We start from the raw sequence: 16330 nt of genomic DNA, 5'->3' as shown, positions 1-16330 counted from the left end.
TGCTCCAAAGTAACAGTGAGGGGTATTGGCACAGCTGGGAGAGCAGGAAAGGTGCAAAGCACTGGTCTCATCCTCAGAGTTGCCCAACAACAGGAAGGAGAGCTGCGATCAAGGCAAAGGGCTTCCCATTTTTGACAGGCAGAACTTCACAATGCTTTCCCCCAACACCCCTACAACACCCCTACAAGCTCAAAGATGTGTAAGTGCTCTGCAGCTCTTTATTCAAGCCCCTCGCCCACCTGTAGAGTTTCATGGGTACTCAGTGCCCCTGCCCTCTTGTACACAGTGACCAAAAGCCAGTAAGCAGAAGACCTGACACTTCGTTTCTGCAATAGATCTTTGTTAAACTGCCTCCTAGAAAGCTTCTCTCCATGGCATGGAGAAGAGCCCTCTGGAACAGCTGAGGGTTTCCAAGGAGGAGAAAATGTACCTGTGCCCATGCCTGTGGCACTGCCTGAACTTGCCACTTTGAGGACATAAATCCTTCCCTCCCAGATAAGGCAGGGGTGCCTGATGTGCCAGGGGGAGCAAGCAAAGTAATGCACTGGACCTCACCTTAACAAATAGGAGAGAGTGACAGAGAGCTGAGTTTGCTTAGCACTAGTAGCATCTCAAGGCTTTCCACAGCAGTTTCCTGCTGAAAACCCCACAATACTGAATTCTGAACCCCCTAGTCTGCTAAATGTGCCAATGTCTGACTGCTGTAACACTGATTTGCTGGAGCTGCTCCGAGTAACCTCCTTTGCCGCCCTTGCTGCCATATGCTGCTCTTCTGTGGCTTTAGTAGAGCTGGCTGTGCTCTCCCTTGTGACAGGACACATGTTCACACCCCATTGTTCCACACAACTGTATGGGTTAGATGTATCCCATGGTACATTACCAAGAAAAGATGACTTCCCTCTGAGTTAAAGACCAAGTGAGAGACAGCAGGCAGTCAAAACCTCCCCAACAAGGGAGAAACACAATCTTATGCACAGAGGATGACTTGGGACGTTCAGTCTCCAGCTCATATATCAGCCTAGGGTATGAAGAAACACACTTCCAAACACTTTCATGTCAGGAGAAAACCAGACAAGGGGCAACCCTTGGCTGCTTTTAAACCATTTCTGCATTGATTCCTCCTTGAGATACAAAGCGGTGAGTGAGATGAAATCTCCTCTTACTCAAGCCTTATTTTTCATAATTATGCATCTTTAGTGTTTCATAACGACCAATTTAATCATTTTTGCCGTTTAGAGGGCTACAACAGCCAATCATGGTAATGGGCTTGGTATTTGGTAGGAACCATTTAACGCCCAAGAGCCCTTGTTCTGAGCCACTTGATGCCACTTAAGTTTGACAGACAGACTCTCATTAGCGCAAGTTGCAAAACCTCTCAGATGAAGCTCATTTCTTTTAAACAAACTCTGCTCAGCGATCCCCAAAGTCTCTGAGCGAGGAAATTTTTAGCTCACTTCAGATCCATGCAGGTCTGTGGAAATTAATCAGCATATTTCACCGTGCTGGGGGCTTTCTATGAAATCCTCCACCTTTCCTCCTCGCGGTTGTTCTCTCATCCTGTGCACGTAGGCTCTGTTCCCCTGTGGTTAGCTGGTGCCTGTCTCCTGGAGGGCCGCCTGGGGTTATGTGACCTTCTCTTTTCACACAAAACCCTCTTGATGAGCTGATGCTCCACACTGACCTATCCCCTGCCTCTAAGGGACAGCTCTCACAACGCCATTGTTTCTTGCTAGTGACAACCAAATACACATTTGGAAACCCTTAAAAATATTTATAGATCTCTGGCTGCTGCTAAAATTGCTGCCTTTGCTGTTCCTGCTACCCTATCCATTCTTTGGATAGAGATCCACAATGCAAAACAGAGCTAAGGGCATCTAAACTGATTTAGAAGCTTTCAAACACACATGCAAGTCTGCACCCCAACTCCTATGATGCCAAACAGATTTGATGACACTTATAGTCACTGCTTAATATTTACTTCAAATGCAACCAAAGCAGGCCTCTCTATGTGGCTGCAAGGATGAGTAGTAGGATAGCAGGGAGTGCTGCAGGTTGTGTTTGCCAGACACAGTGATGGAGGCTTGTGAGAAACATAAGACTACTGCAGTAAGGGAATGCAGGGAAGGACAGAGGTTTTTACTCAAGGACTTACACAGCAGAAAGGATGGCTTACCCTCGAAGGACTTCATGTTCAACGGGCAGGCTAACGACAGCATTTCTATCAAGGAAGGACGTCAGATCTGTGACGTGTAGTTTAAACCCATTGAATCTGTTCACTTCTGCAGTGTTCCCCAAGAACAGATTTGCCTTTTATATTTTCTCTCTTTCTTATTATATCACAACCATTGTGCATGCAATGAGACTGAAAGTTGTAAATGTAGGAATGCTAAAAGCAAAATACATTGCTATGTTAACAATTACCTCCTCAGGTGACAGAAGAAAGATGTATTTTGTGGTACAGTCTGATGGGATAGTGTAACATTTCACTGTGTGAGTAGACTGAATGCTTCAGTAAGGCAACCAGGTAAAACAGTCTGTTGAGCTAAAGGAGTCAATACTAATCCTTAGAAAGGAAAGCCCCATGTTCAACACTACTTGCAGCTGATGCCTACATCTTCCATGCCTACTGCTTTCTGACACCTGAAATGGGGACCTGAGAAGATGGATGGAGGGTTGCCCTGTATCTAAACAGTCTAGATGGACCCTGTGTCTAAACCACTGTGTTTGGTTCAAGTACAACTAATGCAGTATTCTCAGTGCCATAATTAAAATAGACTCTGTGTTTCATCATGGGCAAACCCACAATATTACAGGACACAGCGTGCACCTGAAGAGAGCATTAACCAATGTTATAATATATTAGTTGAGAAATAGCCTGATGCCCCTTAATTAGAGGCTTCCTGCTAAGGTACACTCAGCAGGAGAAGAGTTAAGGTTGCATTTGTAACCTTAAATCTCACCTTACCTGGCTTGCAAGTGCTTAACCGTGCAACTTTAATGTGTTCTTATCAGAGCACTTTTATTGAGCCATTATTAACATCAGTTAGATACAATCTACCATTCCCCAGATCCCCTTCCTCCCCGGCTGCTACCTGAGCCACACATAACACAAGATTCAAAGGAAGCATTTAACTCTGCTATCCTTCTCCAGACACCCAGCACCACTAATTCCCTGGCAGCTTCCTTAGACAGGACTAGACTTGTGAGTTGCTATCTTGTGTGCCCTCAGCCAGCCTGCACTTTGAAGGAAATCCTCTACTGATAATTAATAAGTTCCCCTGATGCTGGCTGCTCATTAATCTATTATTTTATTCTTCTAATTACTTTTGTCTGTTTGAGTTAACAGTCTCCTTCCCTCGTCTTCCCCTGGTCTCACACAGGAGATGCTGCGTGGCAAAAGTGACTTCTCTCTGTCCCCAAATCCTTTGCAGCCTCTGCTGTGTGCATGGACTCCCAGACCCATCCTGGCATTTCCTGAGGCACAAGCAGCCTTTCACAAGAAGCAACTTACCTCTCCATGTGCCTATGTTGCACCCTAAGTTATGGTACGTGCAGCTACAAGGCTTCTGAGCTGGGGCTTGCTGAAGGAACATCGAGGGGGGCATTCATTATTGCATAGTTTGTCTTCCATAGCAACCGTTATTCATAGCAAAGCCCTACTTCCTGGGAAGTGGCTGCACATCACCTGATGATGGGTAACAGAGAATAAATCTCTTGTTTTCCTTTGCTTCTGCATACTGCCTTTAGTTTTGGCTTTTTTAAACTGCCTCTATCTTGATGCACAAGGGTTTTTCCATCTTATTTATTCCTCCTCCAGAGGAAGGGAGTGACAGAGCAGCTTGGTGGGCACCTGTGGTCCAGCCCACCAAGTCAACTCAAACCACCACATACCCAGAGACTAACAGCACAAATTAACTGTAAGTCCCATGGGCAGAAGGAGAGATAGAAGCAGGAACCAATTATTTATTTGCTCTGAAGATGCCCAAGTACAGCAGAGATAAATGAAGTGGATACAAGTGAACATGCCAGAGAGATTGGAGTTGCGAAGTTAGGAGCATGATCTGAGCTTATCAGTTCAGGGAATTTCTGAAATCCTGCCTTTTATCATGATCAACACTAAAAATACTTATTCCCTGTCCCCTTCATGCATCTGTACTTTAGGCTGTACAGACAGGCATTGGACAGCTATACAGAGCCATGCCCCACAGTAAAAGGATGACAGGTACAGTATGACTCTGGATGCTATCTGTCTTCTTCTCTGCTTTTATTTTGCATGCTTACTGCTATGTTTCACAATTCTACCATTAAGGAAATGCAAGCCTTTGAGGTTGGTGAATGAGGCTGGTAAACATCAAAAAGCTTACCTGTGCACGAGCAAAATGCATGCACAGACACCGGCATGGTGAACGTACAAATGAACACATAGTAAAATGCTCACAAATAATGCATACCGCAGTGCGCACCTGCATGCTCATATGGCTTTTACAGATCTGCAAGCTGCACAGTAGGTAAGGATAGCGGTAATGGCATATGCTGACTATTATGGTATATGTGCTAAGATGACCCTGCCAGCAGTTCTCAGCTAGGCACATGCAGTGACCTGCAGGCATCCTTATGAGGAGCCTTAGCACCCCCTGAGTGGGGCTGCATTGCTCATCGCTCTGCCTGCTCCAGACTGGAACACAAGCCAAGACAAGCCTTAGGCTCTATGAGCTGCTGAGTAAGGTGTGCCATGGGTACGGTCCTGTGCTCGCTCTATGACCTTTCCAATCTGCTACAGCCCTCCATTAATACAACTGAATACAACTAATACGACTCTTATGATCAATGTCTTTCCCAGGCCATCATCACCTGCGTTACACTTTCTTTGCTTACAGCTTGTGCTGATGCTTTGGCACAAAATGCTCATGCTTCAAACGGTTCAAGTCACTCCAAACTGTGTGTGAAATGCAAAGGCTGCATTGGACAGCAGCTTTTGCTTCCTGGGGTTGGCCTGCACTCAGCATCCCCTTTCAACCTCCCTGCTGCTGCCTGCATTGCTCCCATGCTGCAGTAACACTGCGGTGGGCAATCACTGTGAGTTTATGAGAAAGGATGATTTGTTCAGCCAGTGCATGAAAAAAGAAAAACTACACGAGAAGAGTCACATTTTCCATATTTTTCTGCTGTTCAGAAGGAAAAAGTAACTGAAGAAGAAATAAAAACAACACTTCTGTACCTGCACTCCCTAAAACCCCCCATAAATCCCTGAATCACGTTTTCAGTCTCTCATGTTTTAGTTCAGACAGGAAAGGGAAGGATGTTCTGAAGACACGTTTCTGAAAGACTCAGAAAGGAGGCTGAGGAAGGAAAGAGAGCATAATTGTTCACAACACCAGGGCCTGCTGCAGCCCTTCATTACCAAAATAGCTCACTGCCTTCAGCTGGGAGCCTCCCACTTCCACTATGAGTGTATTCAAAATGGGAATAAAGTTCCATGCTGCAAGAGGCTGAGTGATAACTGACCTTGCTGTGGTCATCATGGCAAGCAGGCTCAGGATGTCTTGCCCCCAAAGCTGGCTTTTGCTTTGCCCTAGGTTTATCTCTGTACAGGAGGTTCTTGCAAACAATCCTGCTTGTCCCTGCACACCCCTGTCCTCTCTGTCTCCCCCTCACTATTTTCCAGCTACCACTAGAGCTGGGATACGTAAGCCAAGTGGCTTCATCAGTGGGATTAATGTGGGTGTGGAGGTAGAGGCAAGAGACAGATGATTATGAAGGAGAAGCTAGAAAGGGTGAAGGCTTTGGGTCTGTATGGGAAACTCCCTCCAGACATCGCTGTGTGGGCAGGACCAATGTGCTGTCATCCATGTTCACTTGGATCCCTAGACAAAGTGGAGACAGTAGTTCTAACTTCAGAGCAGAATGCGTCAGTCACTGAAGCCATTGAGACCAGTTGAAGCCTTGTGACAGCATAATAGCAAAAACGGTGAAGTCACTCTCTTTAAATGAAAGAAAAAATGCAGGGAGCAGCTATAAGCTACTACCTTAACTTTCCCCTTTTATTAGTGTGTCTCTCTCCTACTGTGAAGAGAGAGTGAGAAATATGCTTGCCTAAAGTGAAAGTACTTATAGATTACAGCTACAAAGGGAAAAAAAAAAATGCAGGCTCTCCATTTTCTTCCTAAGGATGTTTGGATTGAAAGTATTAAATTTAAAATGCTGTGATTTTTTTTCCTGTCTTTAATTCACACTCCACCTCTCTGCATCTTTACAAGCATGTTTAAATCCTCAGATGCGAAGTACAGCTGTAAACACAGAGCTGCGAGTGGGGAGTATGTCCTCCAGATGGCAGAGGAAATGGGACCCAATCCTAAAACATTGAGCAGTCTGCCCATGTGAACCCAGAGAAGCTCTGCCACCAAATGAGTCTCCAAGCACAACAGACCCAAAGCAGACGAGCAAAAAAGATGAGCAGAACTCCAAAAGAGTTCGGATCACTAGAGGGAGACACGATAACACACACAACTGTCAGTGTCCTGAACTCAGTAACATTCTCTTCAGGCAATTTCTTTTGCTGCAGTTCACTTATAGGTAAGATACAAGAGTGCTCAATGGAAGGTTTGGAGCACAAGGGAAGGGGGGAAAGACAGAGAGACAGACAGACAGAGTCTACCATGCTAAGCAGAGTAGGCAGCAGACCTGTCCTCTCTTTGTCCTAGTCATGGCAGAAAAGCCCCTCGATTTCAATGGTTTTGTGCTGGTGGGAATGATAGAGAATTGGTAAGGTCCATTAGCCTGCTACTGAGATCCTATAATGGTAACGTATGGCAATTCCTTTCCCTGTCACCATTAATTATGGAAGATTTAGAATTCTCATCTTCTGGGGTGCTCAGTTTCACTGAGCAGCCTTCTGGCAACTCTACCTGACTCCAACGTGTTCTAAAGGACATCATTTCAATGTGGCAGGAAGGTCACCGACTTGGTGCTCAACTATCACATCTTGCCACCAACTGCAGAGGGATTCTTGCCAGAGGTGGAGCAGCCAAGCACTGACCAGCAAACTCCAGATGCTCCTCTCCAGTCACTGCTGATTGGGCAAATTCCCTCCTCACAGCAACCTGTTCCCCAGAAATGCCAAAATACTTGAGGCCTTGCTCTCCCTCTTTGCTACAGGAGAAATCAAAGCTATTAAGAACATGAATGCTTCATACATCAACACTGTTCGTACTGAAACAGCATCACAGACCACAGCAACTGAATGAAGCACTGTTACAATAGGAGAGATCTCTGGGCATTGTATGTCTCTGAGTACAGAAGGAAAAAATTAAAGCCCTCCAGTGTGCTGGGGAGAGAGTATGTCCAGGACTTGGGTTTATTGTAGGTGAGGAATGGGGCAGGAAGGCTTCCACTGTGCGCCATGCACTAGAAAGAGGGGACTTCTGAACAAGTAAAAAATGTGGAGCCGGCAGAAGCGGGGAGCAAATAGAGGTTGAAACAACTTTGGATGCCTTCTGGAGAAGCCCTGAAAAAGCTGAAACTTTGGCTTGTTTCCTAGGCTATTTGTGAGCCAGCAACTTTCATTTTTCCCCTATAATTTTGGATAAGAGGAAGACCAGACCAAAAGAGAAAAATATATCTCAGAAAGAGCCCTAAAACAATCTGGGAGTGTATAAGAGGCAAAATGAGATGTTTGTGTGGAAAATGAGACCACAGTTTTTGCCAGAGTATTTTGAGGATGCAAAGAAAAAGAAAAATAACAAAGTCAAAGCCAAAACTAAAAACAAAAGAGGAGGAAAAAGAGACTAGGTTAAAAAATCGCCAGTTGCCTCCTAACATCCTAAAATGCAAGCTCAAAGAAGTATCTTCTAAATCTTTAATTTCCTGATCATGCAAATGTAGTTACAGGGGGAGAAGGCTGTGACATAAGAAGAGCTGGCACAGTAACATGACAAAAAAACCCCACCAAACCCAAATAAGAAATCCCAAACATTCCAACATCCCAAAGCAACACTCCATAATTGTTTTACTGAGGTTTTAAGTGTGCAGCAGAGAGGTGGACTAAATCCAAATGGTTTAGATAACCAGAAAATCCCCTTCCAACTCATAGAATGGTAGAATAGTTAAGAGTTGGAGAGGACCTTAAGATCATTCAGTTCCAACCCCTGCCATGGGCAGGGATGCCTCGCATTAGACCATGTCGCTTAAGGCTCTGTCCAGCCTGGCTTGGAACACAACCAAGGATGGAGCATTTACCATATCTTTGGGCAACCTGTTCCAGTGCCTCACCACCAGTAAAGAACTTCTTCCTTATATCTAACCTGAACTTCCCATGTTTCAGTTTGAACCCATCACGCCTTGAGCTATTGCTACAGTCCCTGACGAAGAGTCCCTCTCCAGCATCCTTGTAGCCCCCATGACTACTTAGTGCCTACAGGGTTGACTTGTGGTGATTCTGGTTGAGGGTTTTCTGTTTGTTACTGTCTTCAGGTATAATCTGGATTCTCCTCACAATACGGAGTGCAGTAGCAAGGCTTTGGACTTAGCAATGAGAAGCAAACAAACGCAGGGCATAATGACCAAAGTTGTCCATGTGTCCAATATGGCCTTCTTAAATCCCATGCCTTCAGACAGCAATCTGCTTCCCTCATGTTTAGCCCTACAGGGAGACTGGCATGCACTGAAGGAAGACACATGAGTAAGCAGGGGTGTAAGATAATCTGTCTCTTTCAGTTTAGGTCTCATCCCCAACTCAAGTAACTGAGCCCCAAAGCATGAAGTTTAACATCCTTTTCAATATTTTTGTTATGAATAACAAGAATATCCAGATTTGTCACATTATCCTCAGGAACACCCAAACTGTTCAGAGTCTTGCCAAGTTCTCGTCTTTAAATAACTTTCCATGGCAATGAGTTCTACAGCTGTTTATAAACATATTATATGTATACCATCTCAATTACACAAAGCATGCAGGCATTCTTCTGTATTCTCTATCCTTTCTAAACTTCCCAGGCTATAGTACGTTCTCTAAGACTCAATAAGAATTTCTAACACCCTCTAGGGAGAATCAGAATGGTGTATTTGACAAGCCTTCCCATCTCCTTTCATTTTATGCTGTGACATGAAACTTGGATGTTGCAATCAATACTTATCTGCTTTGCTCTAGAATGGTGTTTATGCTGTGATTACCACTGTAATAACTAAGCTCCCTTTCTGAGCCAAAGTGGGTATCTTCAGACTGTCAGACGGAATTTGGGAGAATCCAGACTGTTCTCTATTGAGCGGCCTTGCTGGGCTGAGGCTGGGGAAGCTGAATCAGGAATGAGATATTTGGTGATTGCATGCATTTTTCAAACTCCATAGATGCTTTAGGAAACTAAATGGTTTGCTCCCCAGCCAGTTATGCACAACCAGTAAAGCCTCAACTGTTCAACCTTGAGCTGAGCCCCATAGGGATGAACATAGCTTCTTCTCCCTGCCACCACCTCTCAGATTGCCACCACACACAGGTACCACTCTCATGACACTTGCCAGAGTACCCATGAGCAAGGCTCTCAGGAGGGTTTCAACCATCAATGCCTCTTGGGAAAGGAGCAGAAATATGAATGGGACTGTTCCTGTTAGCTTGAGCACAAGCTCCTCAGGACAGGAACTGCCTTTTTCTTCTGTGTTTGTCTCCCCATCAGGGACAAAAGGATTGGCAGCGAGATGTTTAGTAATGCAAAGACCTTGCAATAACTGTTCACGTTCATATTGCTGCTAACCTAATTTACAAGAGGCTACTCTTTAGGGCTTCTGATGAGAGAGTGTTTGTTGATAAGAATATGAACATACATGAATCTATTTTTCCCAGGAAGCTCTTTTTCAGTCAACCAGGCACCTAGCATAGCTCTGAATAAGATGGGGAAATGGAGAATGATAAATGATAAAGACTCTGGTCTGTGATCTCATCAGCTTATGGGTAGGGAGAAGTCACATTAGCCTGCGTAAACTTAAGTCAAGAAAGATGTGAAGTAAAACTAAGATGAGCTCAAAAGCAGGCATTGCCTATCATCTCCAAATCATCTTACTGGATTTTTCTCTCGGCTGTATTAGTTGCTACCTTGGTGCATGGTACAGATAAAACAGAGCATCTCTTAACATAACAAACCAGAGATGGGTAGACTGCCTCTGGTAGCCCACACAGAACGTGTTAATGTTCATGATACATGGCCTTGTGCTGGGACCTTGTCCAGGCTGTGGCACAACTACTGGAAATTCGCTTTCAGTGATGGAAAAATAATTTATACCTTTGTGGACATGGATCATTTAGGTTATGAGTTAATATCAAGGAGAGGAAAACAACAGAATAACACTTACTCTTTGCACAAAGTCACAGAGGGGACAGTGTGGGTCTGTCCCTTTCAAGAGGTAAGAGACTATAGCATATCCCCATGTGAAGTATTTCTAATGCTGACAACAGCTAACTCATGTCGTCTATATAGAAAGTCATCAATACTTAGTCCCGCTCAAAGTGAAAAAAACATTTTCCTAACAAATCCAGTACAAGGGCTGCTGTGGTCACTGCTAGCTTGAGGAGAAGAGCTAATGAAGCTGTTTGAGCACCCAGGCAATGCCTGTTGAACTATCCACAACTAGTTAGACCAGGTTACCAATGTCCTACAGCATGTTGGATAAGAAAGAAGAACGTCTTGTTGACTCCCTCCACCTGCTCAAAACCCAGTCAGTCAGTTATCTGAAGAGGATTGGAAGTGGAAAGCAAGGACTTATCTCACAGGATAGGGAGAGGGTTTTTATCTATGGGTTGCTTCAGGACTTGGGGACTTAGAGTTGGTGTGAGAATAATGCCTACTTCAACTGTTCACTGAAGGACCAGCAAAGGAAGCGATACAGCATTATATAAATCAAAGGTTTTAACTTCCTAGATAGGCAGATGAGCAAGCTATGATCACTCCTGAGACCCAGAAGCATTTAAATGAACTATCACATGCATCCCTACCTTCTTTGCATAAGTAGCAACACTGCTTTCCCTTTACATTTGTGTCTTCTCAGGCAATAAGAAATAAATTGTTTCTGTGGTCCTAACTCAGGTAATTAGCCGAACACTATTGATGAAGCCAATGAGTGAAAGAAGCAGCAGACAATTCACTAATGAACTCCTTGAAGAGAGTGCACAAGGAAAAAGCAATTTGGCACTCTTGCCCCCCCCCCCCAATTGTTTAATTTCACAACCTGTCCATTCAAAACCTCCTACACAAGCTCAGTAATGCTCATTCTCCTCATTCTGTGGTCATGAATTTAACTGTGAAAAAATCCAAGGAGAGAGATATATTTTAGAATCTTTACTATGATCTAAAATAGCTCTTTGATACATAGCACGATGTCTTCAATACTAGCATAAATGGAGCCAAGATACCTGACAGTTCTGGGGAAGGGAGATTCCAAGATAAGATGTGTTTCTAACTGCAGCAGCTATGGAATAGGTTTGGAATCTGTATTAAGTGTCAACCTCAAGTAAAACATTCCAAAGAAGCTCTTCTGTCCCCGTTTTGGGACAAGTGCCTTATTGGGCTACCTGCTGCTCAAAAGATTTGATGTGTGCCTGAAAGCAGTTTCTGTATACCCGTAAAATATAGCAGATGGGTTGAGATGGGAAGAAAGAGAACAACAAGCAGTGAGACCTGGAGGTGACAGACTGGGATGTGTGCCCTTCATCCCTGGCTCTAGCTGGTTGTGAAGGGGGTGCTTGGCAGGCTTCAGTGTAGCAGGAGCTCTGAGGATGGATTGGAAGGGGGTCAATGAGATGGTGCTGAGGGGTGCTAAGAAGGCAACACCTCTGAGACACTCAGAAGAGGAGGAAAGATGTGAAGGGGCATGATGCAAAAGTGAAAACCAGACCCAGGAGAGCTGATCCTGGAATCAGAGCAAGGATGGGATTCCTCAGTCCTGTTTCTCACTAACAGGGATAGAGCAAACCATCGTTCCAGCTGAGGAGCCTTTTTGAAAGGGAGAAAAAAGTCTGTGTCTAATACAATGGAGTAGGTGGTACAGCTGCAAAAAACCCACAAAGCACAAACACGAAGCCAAAGTGATGAGTCAGGACAGAATCTTACTATTGCTGCTCTGAACAACACATCTCATGTGTTCCAGGCCTTAGTTTTCATAGGGATTTAAGCAGGTATCCTTGTAATGCCCTTAACTTGGTCAATGCTAGTCTGTGCTTATGGAATAGCTAGGGAGTATCTCTTACTTGAGTGCAAGAAAGTGTTAGGTGGAGGACTGAAAGAATGACACAGCAGTAAGATGGAAGATCTTATATGAAATAAATTTCACGAGCATAAATGCCAGAGCTAGAAAATTCTATATACACAATTAAAGGTAAAAAATGCAGGTTCCATTTCCCGACATGCAAATGTAACAGTCATGCTTAATACTGAAAACAGCAGAAGAGGGATATCAGGTAGTGACGCTGATACCACAAAGGAGTAGTGTTCCCTCATCAGCTCTGCTCCTCCCATCTCTTCTTGTCAGTCTTTCCTCATCTTCCTTCTTTTGGTATTGCTAACAATGGGCTGGAAATATAAACCGTGTATCATACAAACACGTATCTGGCTTACTGGCTATGCCGAAGGGATGAGACAGGAAATCTGAGTAACCCAATCTGAACCATAGCCCCCAAATGCAGGGGCTTCTCTGGATGCAGCCCCTGGATGGAGCTTTTATGCAATGTGTCATTTTCTCTTTCTCTCTCCAACCTGCATTCTGCAATGCTATCCACTTTTATGTCTGCTGAACGGCAGCAGATAGCTTGACTGTCTGTAGCACATGAAGAAAGTTTGTACTATGCTTACCTTGAACAGTCTTTAACCCTTTACATATATGAGAATATCACAGAAGACTATTCATATGGAGCTAATCAATGCTTTCCCACACAATTTAGATGAAAGAGTATCTGATAACAAAAGAAATCAGATCAAGAGTTTGTCTCTTCTCAAAGGACATGACACAGAGGAAGGGAAACATAGCTCTTGTTCCCATGCTAGTGAAAAATCTTTAGGGGGCGAAGGTTTCCTTGTAACCCAAGGTGCTAACCACCCCATGGAGCCTGACTACTGAAAGGATATTCTCCTTCCCAGTTTGCCACATCCGTGAGCATGGAAAGCACAGTTAGATAGCAGAACAAAGCTGGTGAGTTCTTCTTTATTCTGTCTCCACCCACTCCTCCTGCAGATCAAATGCCTTCTTAACTCACCTCATAAGACACAGAAAGACTGTCTGCCAAAATGGACAGTACTATGAAATAATCTGTGCCACTTTGCCTCTCTCTTTCAAGGCAGATCAGTGGGAAGCAAATTCCATGCTTTTCGGAAAGAACCTCTTTGTGTAACATCTGAAGAGAAAACCCTTCCCTTCTCTGGCACCAGCAGTGTTCAGTCTAAACAACTGTGTGCTGCATTACCAGCAGTAGAGACTGGGACAACTAGATGAAGACCAAAGCTAAATAGAATTACAGGTCCAATTCTGTAGAGTACCTACTGAAGTAATTTAATTTGTTCCCTCAGGCAACCTAGTTATCGTGCCTGGGAAAACACACTGCAAAACAAGCTTGCAGGGCATTTAAGATTCTTACTGCTTTTCTTACAGCTGCCTGTATTGTTACTGAGATTTCCTATTGATGTTGGAAGAGAAGGAAACTCCTGAACAGTTCACAAATCACCAGCACAGTTGAGTCCGGTTGGGTCTCTTACCTGTTGGGGTGAGGTGCCTCCAGGTGATGACAGGCTCAGGACGCCCATTTGCCATGCAAACCAGGGTTACGTTGCTGCCCTCATTCACGGTGATGTCCGAGGAGATATTGGAGATCTTTGGTGGAACTGTGAAGACAAAAGGAAGTTGGACCTTGTTAGTCAGACTTCTGGATGGCAGCCTGTCCGACTCATTAACCTTCCTACCTATTAAGCAGAGGCAGCCACAGATTCTGTTCACAGACTGCACTCCTCATTACTACCTGGGTTTCTGAACTTAAATCAGAATAATACGTACCACTGCTTCAAGGATCTGCAGGTAGAAATGGCCTTTGCTGCAACTGCAATGATTTCTGTTTGGGCAGGTTTGGAGGCCTTCATCAAATAACCTTTAAGAACTACCCCAAGGCTGCATGGGAGGAATCATCAGGCTCCAAGCACTGTCCCAGCTAATTTTACACTCCAAACAGCCCCAGACACAGTTCCACATCCTCCTGCAGCGTGCTGGACACCGATTCAGAAGCTGCATTAGTTATTGCTCCCTCCCATTGGCTGACAGAACTCATGCTGTTAGCCACGACGCTGCTCGCTGCTCTGCTGCTCACGCAACCAAATGCTCACTGGGCATTGAACTGGGGAGCTTTTAAGCTCATTTCACTGCTGTGACAAGGTGAGAACTAGGAACACACACCATGGGTAATGGGAATTTGCTGAGGGAAGGCACAACAGTGACAGTGGGAAGGTTTCTGCAACATCTTTCAAGCCAAAAGATCCCCCATGGACTGCCTACAGCAGGCACCTCACACAGTGCAAATGCATGATAGAGCCTTTAAAGATTCACAGCACCAGCCATGGCTTGGGCGTTCAGGATCCTTCAAGACTTTCCAAGTGAGTTTGTGTAATGGGACCAAAGCGACACAATGGGACCTGAACAAGTACTTCCAGGTATGGAGCATAGCAGTGTATCAGCCTCCAAGCAGAGGCAGGCTGTTGCAATCTGTCCTCTCTCACATCCACACCTTGCTTCCACACTTCACACCCTGGATGTGGTGAGGGAGTTTGATAAAAGGGAATCTTCTAATTTATTTTTTTTTATAATATACTTTCAGCTTCCGAATTTGTGGGTAGTGAGGAATGAAACAACATCATCTTCTGCTTTGCTTACCACAGAGTAAACAGACAGCAGCCTCCCTTTCCGCCTCCTTGGCAAGAGAGCCTGATGGTCCTTTTCAGGCAAAGCTGCCTATGAGCTAGGTGAGGAAAATGTAATAAAGCCTAAAGAAAGCAACTCATCAGTTCCAGCTGTGTTGCTGGATTCATAGAAATATTCTTTACAACCCACAGATCTTTAACCCCCAGACTCATGAACAATGCTTTAGCATCTACGACCATGGAACACACCTGGAGGAACAGAGCTCTGGTCAGTGAGCTAGCATAAGGAAGTCACTCCTGTTGGTTGGTACCTGCTACGAACAATTTGATTAAGCAGAGGCAGTGGACAAAGCCTGCTTTAGGCTGACAGAAGAAACTTCACAATCACAAATCTGTGAGGGCCTTCAACCACCCTGATATTTGCTGGGAGGGTGAAAGTGCTGGGCTCAAGCAGTCCATGGTATCAGCAAGTTCAGTATGAGTCTGCAGTATGCCCTTGCAGCAAAGATCGAGCATCCTGGGTTGTATTAGCAAGAGCATTGTCCCATAAGTGGAAGGAAGTGATTATATTTACTCTCCTTCCATGAGACCCCACTTGAGGTCAACTGTAGAGCCCCCAACTTAAGAAAGATGTGGACCTGTTGGAGTGAGCCCAGAGAAGAGCCACACAGATGATCAGAGGGCTGGAGCAGCTCTGCTATGAAGACAGGCTGAGAGAGTTGTTCAGCCTGGAGAAGAGAAGGCTTAGAGGAGACCTTCTGGAGAGAAGGAGAATGGGAAGACTGGAAAGGCAACCTGCCATTACCTGAAAGGAGCTACAAGAATGCTGGGAGGAACTTTCTGCAAGGGCATGTAGTGACTTTACACTAGAAGAGGGTAGATTTAGATCAGAAATTCTCCACCTCAGAAAGTGGTTTGCTACTTCAGAATTAGAATTGATGGCTGATGAGCTCATGGTGAAGCAACCAAAGCAAGGCTGGGGGAATGGTTGACTGCCGCTGGAAAGAATGTTCCTGTTCCCTGGAGAGAAGGGGTTTCAGAGCAGGGACACCTCCCTGGCAGCACAACAGTGGGAAAAGCAAAACATAGCAGAAAATCAACCCTCTCCTCTCAAAGCAAAATCCCCTGACAAATGCAAGCCCTGCTACATTGCACATTGGTGATTCACTGCAAGCCACCGGCACTGTGTCTGCGCACGTAGGAAGAGGTAGGAGGCATCAGAACAAAACTAAATAAGCATTCTTGGAGAACGCTGATATTGTCAAAGAATTTGATCCCACCATATCGAGGGGTACATGAGAGTTTTACTAACTACAGATCCAGTTTGCGCCTCCTCAGCCTTCAGCACAAACCCGTTCTGTACAGCAAATGCCTGGCAGTACAAAACAAGTGGTCTTGGAAAGCAAGCAAACACCTTTGCTAACCAATACACTGAGAGTGCATAAAGGGCAGCA

General features: G+C 44.8%; 1 protein-coding gene across 2 annotated transcripts in view; it reads right to left on the bottom strand.

Moving 5' to 3' along the window:
- The window catches only part of LSAMP (limbic system associated membrane protein), a gene marked incomplete at its 5' end in the record, with an annotated part of 299786 nt that overhangs the window by 92070 nt on the left and 191386 nt on the right, over positions 1–16330 (bottom strand). For both annotated transcript variants that reach the window (XM_080613825.1, XM_080613826.1), the window contains one exon: positions 13728–13853. In XM_080613825.1, coding sequence (XP_080469951.1) covers positions 13728–13853 — 126 coding nt within the window. The remainder of the gene's footprint in view (positions 1–13727; positions 13854–16330) is intronic.

Source organism: Psittacula echo (genome assembly GCF_963264785.1).
Source record: "Psittacula echo genome assembly, chromosome: 3".
NCBI lineage: Eukaryota > Metazoa > Chordata > Aves > Psittaciformes > Psittacidae > Psittacula > Psittacula echo.
The sequence above is the reverse complement of the archived record's forward strand: the minus strand, read 5'-3'. Positions and strand labels throughout refer to the sequence as shown.